This window comes from Octopus sinensis, linkage group LG12 (assembly GCF_006345805.1).
Source record: "Octopus sinensis linkage group LG12, ASM634580v1, whole genome shotgun sequence".
In the NCBI taxonomy this organism is placed as follows: Eukaryota; Metazoa; Mollusca; class Cephalopoda; order Octopoda; family Octopodidae; genus Octopus; species Octopus sinensis.
The window spans coordinates 30,378,226-30,391,710 of record NC_043008.1 but is presented as its reverse complement, the minus strand read 5'-3'; the positions used below and the strand labels follow the sequence as shown (position 1 = coordinate 30,391,710).

At 35.3% G+C, this 13,485-nt stretch overlaps 1 protein-coding gene across 8 annotated transcripts in view; it reads right to left on the bottom strand.

Annotated features, from left to right (window-relative positions):
• The window catches only part of LOC115217977 (protogenin A-like), a 1,479,291-nt gene that overhangs the window by 335,932 nt on the left and 1,129,874 nt on the right, over positions 1-13,485 (bottom strand). For all 8 annotated transcript variants that reach the window (XM_036507815.1, XM_029787710.2, XM_036507814.1 and 5 more), the window contains one exon: positions 199-403. In XM_036507815.1, the coding sequence (XP_036363708.1) occupies positions 199-403 (205 nt within the window). The remainder of the gene's footprint in view (positions 1-198; positions 404-13,485) is intronic.

The window sequence follows — 13,485 nt, the reverse complement described above, 5'->3', positions numbered from 1 at the left end:
TACATATTAGTGCTGGGTGCTTATATTGAAATTTCGCTGTTGGAGACAAGCCATAAGAAAATTTACTTTTGATTAGGATCAGAATCTATAAGAGGCGTTATATTTACAATCAGTGGCTGAAGAGTATCCTATGTATTTATTCTTTCCAACCATATGACTTCGGAAAGTAGAAATAAGAATGAAAACCGGAGGACTTACCTACAACTCGTAACATGATATGTCGTATTAGCTGATGGACAGAAGAGACTTGACATTCGTACACACCGGCATGCCGTGGTTGCACATTTTTTATGATTAGGTTCCAGTTAGTTGCCTGATGACTGACCCCTATATACGGATCATCAGCGAATTTTTCTCTCCCGACGGTTAGAGGGTTCGGGTCACTCGCCTTCCGCCACACAACCTGTAATACACAGAGGAGAACCGATATTAATAATAGTGCATTTAATGATATACATTTTTTAAAGACAGAGTAGAAAGAAAACCAGAGATACAAAAGAAATATTTCTGCGGAGATAAAGAGAAATGCATTCTTGCATTCTATATCTTTACTCTTGCATATATTTTTATTGCAAGATTTACTGAAGTAGAACCAATGAAGTGTTTTATAGAAAATCATTGATTTGATATAAACATGATACGTTTATGAATGCATTGAAATATATGTTTATGTATAAAACTATACATACACACATATATATGTATGAGTGTATGAGCAACAGAGAGATAGAGAAATAGATAGATAGATAGATAGATAGATAGATAGATAGATAGATAGAGAGAGAGAGAGAGAGAGAGAGAGAGAGAGAGAGGAAGAAGAAGGGGAAGGAAAATATATTAAGCATTACTCGGGTAGAATTTAATCAGAAAATTTTTGTCGAGATTCTTGCCTTTAATTGAACTTCAAGGTCTTTGTTAAGGCACGAAGCTAGCACGGCTAAATACAAATGTAAAACCACAGACTATGGACCTCTAACCATAGCTAAAAACATTTTATATATAAATCTATCTGTCTATCAACATATATATATATATATATATATATATATATATATATCGAGATATATATATATATATGATTATGTATATATATATATAATATATATATATATATATATAAACACATATATATGTACACAGGAGTGGCTGTGTGGTAAGAAGGATGCTTCCCAACCACATTGTTCCGGATTCGCTAAAAGAGACCAATAAAATAAGTCCTGGGGTCGATTTTTTCGACTAAAGGCGGTGGTCCAGCATTACCGCAGCCAAATTACTAAAACAATTAAAAGAATAAGAGAAAATATAATATACATATAGTATAAATATATGTACCTATAATTATATATATATATATTTACATACATACATATAGATATAAAACCCGTCACACACACACACACATACATATATATATATACATATATATATATATATATATATATATATATACATATACATACATACATACATACATACATATATATATATATATATATATATATATATAAATCAACATAAGTAACAGGTTATCCGGAGGTGATGCAATACGACCGTTTCAAGCGGCTCCTTTTAATTGGACAATGCAATCATTACATCAATTTAAATGCAAGGTTATCATCAGCCACATTAATATAAGAAAATAGAATTTATTTAATCAGTCGCACATATTTGTTTAATTTTACTTAAATCCTCTAAAAGGTTAAGAAAACAAAGTCCATGCTGTTTTCACTTCAGCTTAGGAGTTTCTAAGACATCAGGAAAAAAATTATTTAGGGTCATAGCTTGTGAAAAGGAAGGAAAATAAACAGGAAGAAAGACAGCAGGAGATTCCAACAATATCAACAAAGGAAACCAACGTAGAAAATGAAGTGGAAATTCAAACCAAGTACCAAAAAAAAATACAAAAAGAAACCCAAAAAGAAATGGCATATGGTGACATATCCGAAAAACACGGAAATTGAAAAGAGAATAACCAAAATGAAGTCGGTAGTGAGAGTGAAGTTAACAACGGAATATTATCCAGAGAACACTAAGGCAAGATTGAGAGAATTATTTGGAAATACTATAGACCCAACCGGAGCACGCGTGGAGTTTGACGGCTTGCCGCCTGTATTAGATTATGAGGACTTAAAACCATGCATAAAATGGTGAAAAAAAGAGGAAAAAAAAGAGATAATAGTAAGTAAATGTTTAGAATGTTATGACTATAAAGCTTATACAATAAGGGGGAAATGAAAAAAGAGAAACGATATAAAAACATTTAGCTAAAATATTTAAAATGATAGTGCTTGCGAGTGGGGAGTATGCGGCCATTTCACCTCCATTATTATAATTCATTCTTCATTCGTTCGTTCCGTGTTTTATGTCCCCATCGTAGTGTAATGCAATACGTTAGATCCCTTTATAAAACTAATAATAAATCATTCTAAATAAATAGATATAATAATTAATAACTTTCATAACTTATAACTATCAATATATATATAAAAATGATATAATGGAAAATTATTTACTAATGAAAAGTAAGAAAAACATCTAAACCCCATAAGTTAAAGAAAGGTGCAGAAAATATTAGACCAAATGAACAATGCACTATGAAGACATTCAACTACAACCGACAATCCACTACAAATCCACTCAATAACAATAATAATAATGTAGTTTAATTATATAGTTGTTTTATTTAATGAGTACGTCTATATTTGAACCATTTCTTATTTTGATTCCAGTATTAATGGCTTGTACTAGCATTGTGTATAACAATTAATTTTAAAGTATTGTATAATTTAAAGTATTGTATTTAGTTTCCGCTTAATGTATATTTACTATCTTATGAGATGGGCTGCTCAAGAAATTCTAACTTGGTTCCATCTGCAATGTCATACACAGTTTATCTTGATATGAAATCAACATGTTCATCATATATGGTTGTGATGCATGTACCTGGTGTACACTTACCAGATCAGTACTTATGATGAGTACATTGGGCTTCGGACATTTGAACTCCAGTGTCATTTTGATGGCATGCACTTTTCTCTTACTCAATAATAATAATAATACTAATAATAATAATAATAATAATAATAATAATAATAATAAAACATCTGTCCTGACGGAATATACCTATAGTTTTTTAACAGACAGCAGCATATTCCCTAATGAACAGAAAGGATGTAAACGTGGATCCTACGGCTGTAAAGACCAACTACTCATCAATAAGATGATCTTAGAAGATTGTCACAAACGACACAAAAACTTATCAATAGCCTGGATAGACTATAAAAAGGCTTTTGATAGCCTACCACATAGCTGGATTAGGAAATGCCTTGAAATGTATAAGATAGCACCAACTCTGCGAAACTTCTTGACTGTAAGTATGAGATCATGGAGAACCACACTAACTCTGAACAGTGACAGTGAATCCCTAAATGCTGGTGATGTAAAAATTTCGTGTGGCATTTTCCAGGGTGACTCACTGTCACCACTCCTCTTTTGTTTATCCTTAATACCTCTCTCAAAGCTGCTCAATGACGCGCAGTACGGGTATAAAATTTTTGATAAAAATATAAATCATCTCGTTTACATGGATGATTTAAAGCTTTTTGCAAAAAATGATCAACAACTCAAGGGCTTACTAGCGATAGTCAAACAATTCAGTGACGACATCAGAATGCAATTCGGCCTCGATAAATGTGCAAAGGCTACCTTTATCAAAGGAAAAATGACAGAAACATCTAACGTTAACCTTGACCAACAGAATGTCATAAAAGAACTAGACCCAGCGGAGAGCTACAAGTACCTAGGGGTAATTGAAGGGAACGGGATAAGGCATTCAGAGATGAAGGAAAGGATCAGGAGAGAATGCTATCGAAGAGTGAGAGCAATACTCAAGACAGAGCTGAATGCAAGAAACAGGATCGAAGCAATCAATGCATTAGCTATACCAGTCGTGACTTACAGTTTCAATATTGTTAACTGGTCAATTACTGAAATATGTCAGCTCGACAGAAAAATAAGGAAACTGTTGATAATGCATAGAATGCACCACCCTAAGGCAGATAGAGAACGACTCTATCTGCCAAGAAAAGAGGGAGGCCGTGGTCTTTTGCAACTGGCAATAACAATGAAGATTGTTACAATTGGCCTAGACACCTACCTGAAAAACTCTGAGGACTGGATGTTAAAACTTGTCTCAAAACATGAAAACAAGAAAGCATCATCCTCAGTCACAAAACAGGCAAAGGAATATCTAAGTGAATTCCGAATACAACCAATTTCGGAATTAGAGATAGACATACAAGAAACAGGCAAAGAAAAAGCTAGGCGCATGAAAACCCGTGCCAAAACTGCGGCCTTAGATATTCTGAATAATAAATGGCAAGAAAAACCTCTCTATGGCAAATACCCAAAGAGAGCGAATAATGCAGATATCGACAAAGCCCTGACCCATCAATGGCTAATGGCCTCTGGCTTAAAATCTGAAACAGAGGGGTTTATCATAGCAGCTCAAGATCAATGCCTACCAACAAGAAACTACCAGGCCAACATATTAAAGATCAGAAGCAGTCCAACGTGTCGTGTATGCAAGCAACAAAATGAAACCATTGACCATGTGGTCTCCAAGTGCAGTCTTCTAGCGCCTACAGAGTATCTCAACAGGCACGATAGAGCTGCACAATATATTCACTGGGTAATCTGTAAAAACCTGGATTTGCCCCATGAAAAAAACTGGTGGGAACACAAACCACCCCCAGTGCTTGAAAATGACCACATCTCACTCCTCTGGAACTTCACCATTCAAACTGACAGGAAGATAGATGCAAATAGGCCAGACATCATATTGAAAGACTTCAAACAAAGAACATGCCTCCTCATTGATATGACTGTCCCAATCGATATAAACGTATCTGTCAGGACCTACCAAAAACTGAGCAACTATAAAGATCTTGAAATAGAAATCAGCAAAATGTGGAAGCTGAAAACTAAAACAATACCTGTTGTCATAGGTGCCCTGGGAATGATAGCAAAAGGGGCTACCTAACTCAGATACCAGGAAACCCAAAAATGGCAGAAGTTCAAAAGATAGTGCTCATGGGAACTGCTCATATCCTACGCAAAATACTCTCTATGTAACCTCAAGGTTTAAAACAACCATAATTTTCGGTTTAAAAAAAAAAAAAAAAAAACTTTTTTTTTTAGACATTCATTAGTACAACATCCCCACCCCCCAAATATATGGCACACTAGGCATAACAACAACATGAACTTCCAACCCTGTTGTCTCTTGAGGTCTCTGGGTGAGACTTGGAGCCAACTTGTACAAATATAAACAAAAGTCAAACATAGAATAATAATAATAATAATAATAATAATAATAATAATGATAATAATAATAATAATAATAATATAATAATAATAATAATAATAATAATAATAATAATAATAATAATAATAATAATGTTAATAATAATAATAATAATATTCCTTTCTACTATAGGTACAATGCCTGACAATTTAAGATAGATCCTAGTCCATTACTGCGACCTCAGAGATCGACTGGTACTTATTTAAATGACTTCGGAAATATCAAAGCCAAAGTCAACACAGGCGGAATTTCAACTCAGAGCGTAAATAACCGCAAGACAAATTACTAAACATTGTGTCCGATGCATTAATACATCTACTCACAAACCAACTTAGTAATTCGTACGGCAATAGGCACAAGGCCTGGAATTTACTACTCTTTGTCTTTAACAAGAAGAAGAAGAAGAAGAAGAAGAAGAAGAAGAAGAAGAGAAGAAGAAGAAGAAGAAGAAGAAGAAGAAGAAAAAACATCAACAGCAACAAGAACGACAACAACAACACTAATATCTTCTGTCATAGGGACAATGTCTGAAATTCGGAGGAGGGTTATAGTCGATTACATCAACCCCCGTACTCAAAAGGTTCTTATTTTATCAACCCAGAAAAGATGAAAGGTAAAGTCGACCTCGGTGGAATTTGAACTCGGAAAACATCCGGTGCATGTTAATGCTGTCATAAACATTACCTTACCTCGCTTGATGAGAGACATGAGTTTACACAGAAATCCTTGTGATAACAGTGTAAATGATGTTGTATCTTTAAGAGTGGGTCTCTCGTTCGGCAGTAGTTCAGTACAGATGTAGACTGACCTCAGTATTTTTCTTAAGACACAGCATCAGTAGATATTAAAATAATGAAAAGAAAAATGGAATGTGAGAAGAATAGGGTAGTGTTACAGTGCTACTTGGAAGAGGTTATTGGAAACCTATGTTAACACTTTAGTTATAGAAAGATATGTTTGATGTAACAGAACAGACTCTAGAGGACCACGCTATCAGGAGAAATAAGCCAAACAACCCAAAGCGGGATGAAGCAAGATGGACAAGTGATGTAGTTCAGTTCAAGGAATGAGAAACAATAATATATCTACAATCAGGAAAGGCAAACTGACACCAGCGTCTTATGTGAGGAGGGTTGGTAGATTTACGATGAATTGAAGGAAATAATGAGTAAAGAAAGAAAGAAAAAAGCAATTCTCAGCAGTACAAGGAGTTAATTGAAGAAAGTTGCTAGATATGACTAAGGAAGTCGATTCTGTTATCAGTAGGATATATGCCAGAAATATAGGTAATAATTACTAGCAGACTAGATATTCCACAGGGAAAGAATAGGAACAAGCAGAAATGGAAATGGAAATTACAAAATAAAGTGAAGACTTTATAAGAAGGTTTGAGTAGAACAGAAGTCTGGAAACAGGGTTAGATAAGGAACATAAGATTTATATCTTCTCTTGAGGAAAAATAATTAGTCAAAAAGAAAGGACGTGGGACACTTGTGAAAAAGCCGAAACAGTATATCGTAGCACTAGTAGATAAACTTTTCTGATATCAGAAACGAATAAGATCAGTATCAATAGAATAGATTGTCTGAGACAGACCACATGAGTTTTACTGCTAAATAAATAGTGTAGATGAAAGTAATGGAGATGAGAAACCTACTGCAGAAGAAGCTAGTAAATCCTGGGGTGATATTTGGGATAAGACAGTTAATCATAATGAGAATGCAGCATGGTTAAAGAAAATTAGGGAATAGTTGAATAGTGAGAAGCAGCCAGACATGAAACTAAATTGTGCATAAATGAATAAATTGTAAGGAAGTATTCCAGATAGGAAGGGCTGTGGACCAGATTTTGTTGAATGGTACTAGTTAAAGAAGTTTAGTAGCTTAAGTGGGAGACTTAGAGGACAGATTCAGGATTGCCTGAATGGAGGAATGATATCTAATTAGATGACTAGAGAGAAAACTGTACTTCTTATGAAAGGCAAAAGCACTGGTAGTATAGCTGGTAATTAGAAACAAATCACTTGCTTACAATTTTCGTAATGCTCTCAGAAAACATTTATGAATATCAGGGCTGCCAGAAATTACTTCCAGAAGAACAGAAGGGGTGCAAGAAGAAGGCTAGAGGAATGTACGATTTATTATACATAGACAAAGCAGTATCTTTACTTAGATATTCAGCAGTTTTTTGTAGATTGGATAAAATGTAAATTTGCAAATCGAGACTGAAGAACTAGGTATGAATTCAATATAAATGAAGAACTTCATCCTAGACTAGGGGTAGCAAGATTGCATGTACGTAGTAAGGAAGATAGTAGATGTGTGATACTAGTAGAAGACGATATGAAGTGAGCTTGAGTAGATATAATCTCCTATGTAGGTAATAGTGAGGAAAGTTTATTAAGAAATGCTAGTGTAACAGTAGGAAAGAAGGAAAACACAATGTCAAATGTAGTTTTAAAAAAAACAACAAAAAGGAAGCAAGATTTTCTGATTAGCAAGAGATTATTTTGCATGTTACATTTCCAAAGATAGATGTAAAAAATAGTAATGCGAGTGAGACATGGTTGGGATCACAAAACAGAAGACTGAAAAGGGAGTTAGAAAGTTTGTTAGATGCAACACAAAATCTGACATTCAGGACTAACTGGTGAAAAGCTAAGATTTGCAAAAATCAGGCGGATTCTTAGCGTAGGTTAAGTAAATTAAAGAAAAGAAGTATTATTTATATAGTTAGCGAATGTAGTATGCTGGTACAGAAAGAATGCAAGAAAAGACTTGACAATCTAGGGAGAGCAATGTAGGCAGTTTTGTAGGAAGACAGGATTTTACCATACTGTTAATTGGTATGAAACTGAACTAGTAAAGTACTAGAAAGAAGAACGTATAGAGTGATGTAAGATTTTAACAGTCACCAGTGTGAATAATAGAATAATAGAATAATACAAGCTTGAACGTTTGATTTATTAGAAATAGACCAAGAGAATAGAAAGTATCAAAAGGTTAACTAACTTTACAGTCTCAATTGATGAGAAATATGAGAAGCATAGAGACATAGCAAAACACCTGGACCTAGACATTGAGTTACAAATGTTATGGAAAAAGCAGGTAAGCTGTATCCCTGTAGTTATAGGTCCATTAGGAAGTATTCCTAAAAAATTGATGAGAAATATGAGAAGCATAGAGACATAGCAAAACACCTGGACCTAGACATTGAGTTACAAATGTTATGGAAAAAGCAGGTAAGCTGTATCCCTGTAGTTATAGGTCCATTAGGAAGTATTCCTAAAAAATTGATGAGAAATATGAGAAGCATAGAGACATAGCAAAACACCTGGACATAGACATTGAGTTACAAATGTTATGGAAAAAGCAGGTAAGCTGTATCCCTGTAGTTATAGGTCCATTAAGAACTATTCCTAAAAAAATTAACAGTTAGATAGATAGAAAAAATTGGCATAAAATTTAGTTTAGTGCAGCTCTAGAAAACGGTATTATTAAAGATAGCTATTGTCTTTAGGAAGGTTCTATACAGCTAAGCTTAAATGTTGTAGACCGATGCTCAAGAACACAACACATAGTCCAATCCGGGAATTGAACTCAATACGTCATGATTGTGAGCCCGACGCTCTAACCACAGAGCCATGCGCCACAATAATTTCCTTTCTACTAAAGGTACAAGGCCTGATATTTTTGGGGAAGGGACTGGTCGATTACAATGGCCCCAGTGTTTTACTAGTACTTAATTTTTCGACCCCGAAAGGATGAAAAGTAAAGTCGACCTCGGCGGAATATGAACTCAGATTGTAAAGACGGTTGAAGTACCTATTTCTTTATTACCCACAAAGGGCTAAACATAGAGGGGACAAACAAGGACAGTCATAGGTATTAAGTCGATTACATCGACCCCAGTGCGTAACCGGTACTTCATTTATCGACCCCGAAAGGATGAAAGGCAAAGTCGACCTCGGCGGAATTTGAACTCAGAACGTAACGGCAGGCGAAATACCGCTAAGCATTTCGCCCGGCGTGCTAACGTTTATGCCAGCTCGCCGCATTCTGACGGTTGAAATACCTATTTCTTTACTACCCACAAGGGGCTAAACACAGAGAGGACAAACGAGGAGAGACAAAGGGATTAAGTCGATTACATCGACCCCAGTGCGTAACTGGTACTTAATTTATCAACACCGAAAGGATGAAAGGCAAAGTCAACCTCGGCGGAATTTGAACTCAGAACGTAACGGCAGACGAAATACCGCTAAGCATTTCGCCCGGCGCGCTCTCGTTTCTGAACAATAATAACTGTTTCTGATTTAGTTTCTGATTTGGGCTGAAAATCAGCTGTTTTCAGAAGGGGGTTAATATTCGCTCTCGATCTCAGTTTGTTGTGTTCCATCCCATTCCTACGAATAGAAGAGAAAGTTAACTACGATGAGATCTCACAACAATGATGCAGACACTCGCGCGCATACTCACATACACACATACGGTTGCACCAATGCAGCACACAGCCAAACAAATAATAAATAAGCAGAGACACGTGTATGATGTGTACATATACGTACACTTAGTACATTTACTGTTATATCAACTTATTCATTATGACGTTTCGTGTATATATATATATATATATATATATACAGAGAGAGAGAGAGAGAGAGAGAAGAGAGAGAGAGAGAAAGAGAGAGAGAAAGAAATGTGTGTGTATTTGTGTTTATGTGTGTACATGTGTATGTACGTATATGTTTCACTAATATACACATAACTATCTCCCTATAAGTACGCGTGAACTCGAGCAGTTGTTGATTACATCAGTAATTCCTTGGAGTTTTATATGCGAGAAAATCCATGTCTGACCTCTGCAATTCCCCGTTTGTCAAATGAATATTTTGACTCATGATTCTTCTGTTATTTAATCTGTGAGTGGCAGAAATTTGGTCAGTTGGATGCTATATTTTGCACAATATATTACCTGGCTTCTTCTTTATGCATATGCGCTTATGAACAAGCGTACACACATGCATAGGCAAACGCAACATATGATATGTAAGAATGTACAAAACCATACATATGTACACATACACACACACACTTATAAAGACATGTAAGCGCGCACATACACATATCTATTTATATGGGTGTATATGTGTGTGTGTGTGTGTGTGTATACAATAATAACAATAGCAACTACAACAACAACAACACCAATGATAATAAGCAAGTGTTTCACCTTTTTTTGTTTGTTTTGACACAACAGAACAACTGTGACATCCTATCATAGTGTTCTATTAAATGTTGATATTAGTTAACCTCATTCTAGCAGAAATGCTTAGAATATTTCCGTTATATATTACTTCATATTCTTCTACAATTATTTGTTATATTTTCCGGTCAACGCACATCAGTATTTCCACCACTCTCCAGTTTTTGTAAATTGTTTCATATATTCTGCATGACTTCTTGTGTTTTTATCAAAGTAAGGCTGTCTTCATCTGTTAAAGTCTTCAACCGCTAATTTGCTTTGATAGATGCGGCTGCAGTGCATATTTACAGGCCCATACAATCATATTCAAGCAGACGCACACACGAAAAACATGCAAGTACACATATATGCATGTACAAGCATGTATTCATACACGCACGCATATAAAGGCGCGGGCACACAAACGTGCGTGTGTGTATTTGAGTGGAGGTAGGTGTTTGTATGCTTCTGTATGAAGGAATTAGTATTCAGTTCATTTTTCTCTCTATATATCTACCGGTTCTCAGTCTCTTTCTCTTCTCATACACACATGCATATACACAAATACACATACTGGCGTGCACACACATATATATGCTACATGGCCAAATGGTTAGATGTTTCTCATGATCACATTTGTTATCGCTTGATTTCTGTACAGGGTACATCGTGGTGTCCCTAAGCAAGGTACTTTCATGTTTATTCAATCCAATAAGATGAAACGATTATCTATCATTTGATATCTTCGACAGACCCTAGAATGGTTTATGTCTATATATGACTTAATGTTTACATACAATCAATTAACGAAAACATCCCCCTTCCGCTCGAAGAGAGAAAGAGAGAGAGAGTGTGTGAAAGAGAGAGAGTGAGAAAGAGAGAGGGAGAGAGAGAGAGAATGACTAAAAAAGAGGCTGAAGAACAAATAGGGAGCGAGATGGAGGTCGTGTATTGTATTTCTAAACGTGGTAAGTTAGAGAGTGATAAAGAAAATGACGAACTGAGAAAATGAGGGAAAAGAGCAGTATCGTAGTTGAGCGCGCACTCACATACACACGCACGCACATACACACACATGCCCACACACAATCGTGCATGTAAACACATACATACACACACATAGTAAAATAAGATGACAAAGGAGTAAGCGATTATATTATGAATTTCATTAGCTAACAGTTGTTTCTCCTAGAAGATGCACTTCATATTTGATGCTGCGATGAGGCTATAAGGTGTTACTGCAACTTATAGCAGAAACAGCTGTTAGTTAGTGAAGGTAATAAGGTAACCTTTTATTCCTTTGTCATCTTATCTCATTATTGCCACTCTGTACTCGACTAATGTTTTGTTCTGATGCATGTGTATACTGTGTGCTACACTAGGTTTTTAATCTCACAATACCCAAAAGAAATTAGATGCATATATTAATGTATGTATATCATTATATATGTGTGTCTTTGTGCATGTATATATACCATTCGCACACAAATGCAGATAAACGTGTGTATACACGTAACACTTCATCGATCCATCACTGCAGAAGGCCGAGTGAAGAGTTGTGTGTGGTACGTGTGTGTTTGTGTTTGTGTGTGTATAACTGTCCCACCTATGTGAGCATGGAAGGCGGACATTAATCGATGATGACGACGATGGTGAAGATGGTGATCATACATATATCAGTTTTAAATTACGACATTTTTATACCTTGAAAATATATTATTTGACTAATTCTATTTGTAGGAGTTTTATAAATTCCTATTAATTTTAATATATCGACTGTTGATTCTAAGTTTTGTACACGAGTCATTAATTCCTGATGTAATATTGTCAATTAACAAGTTAATGTATACTTTAAATAATGTAACAAAAGTGTCATTAACCTCAGAAACAACTTCGTGCTAATGAAAGAATATTCAACTAAAAAATTAGGATTTGTAAATGTGAGTGGCTCCTAGACACTAGTTATGCATTATCTAATTTAATCTGTGTGCATTCGCTATATACTATAACAGAGGAGATATAATCTATAAATTTTGTTTTGCTTCCTAATTCTCTTTGAATGTTTCAACTAATATAAGCAGAACAAAGGGAGAAAATAAGTGCTTTACTTGTTCCTTGGGGAAAGTTTAGAGGTTGGTAAGTACACAAAACGTGACAAGGATAGCGTTGAAAAAGGAAACGGATAAGAAGTGTGAATGAGATTACTATAGAGAGGCTGAAAAGCATGTACCTTACGTTTAACTAAGAAAAAATATGTATAAATGCACATACATGTGTGAAGATATATGAAACCGATGTAACACATATACAAACACACACATGTATGCAAATATGTATGGATACACATACATGTATCCATACATAGATTCCATTCACTCAATCTATCATCGCTCTTTCACCTATATGTTAGAATCAAGGACTTCCGCTTCCTATAACTCATTACTCTACATATATCTCTACCGCCATTCCCTGTCCAAACCACTGAAACGATCAGCAGCGTTAAGAACAACTCTTTTATCTCTCATCTTTCCGAATTTATCGTCCTCGCTAACTTCTACACTCACATCTCTTGGATTTCATACTCATCTTTTTGCTATCCACATGTCCTTACGGAAATTTTAACTTGCTAATCTTCTACCTGCATTTCTGACCGACACATAGACACTTCAGAATTCTTGGTCTCTTTCTCACGTAAAACATAATTTCTATCAAAACAGAAATGTCACTGGACCTATGGAGTCACCACAAGTAACCAGCATGCAGTTAGATCCTTTTGGCTCCTTTATAAAAGTATCGCAGTCATCTTTACCGAGACCGTTTTCCCTTCCCTTTTGAACAATGGAGATTCAATAAGCAGCTTCTATACGAAAAATGAC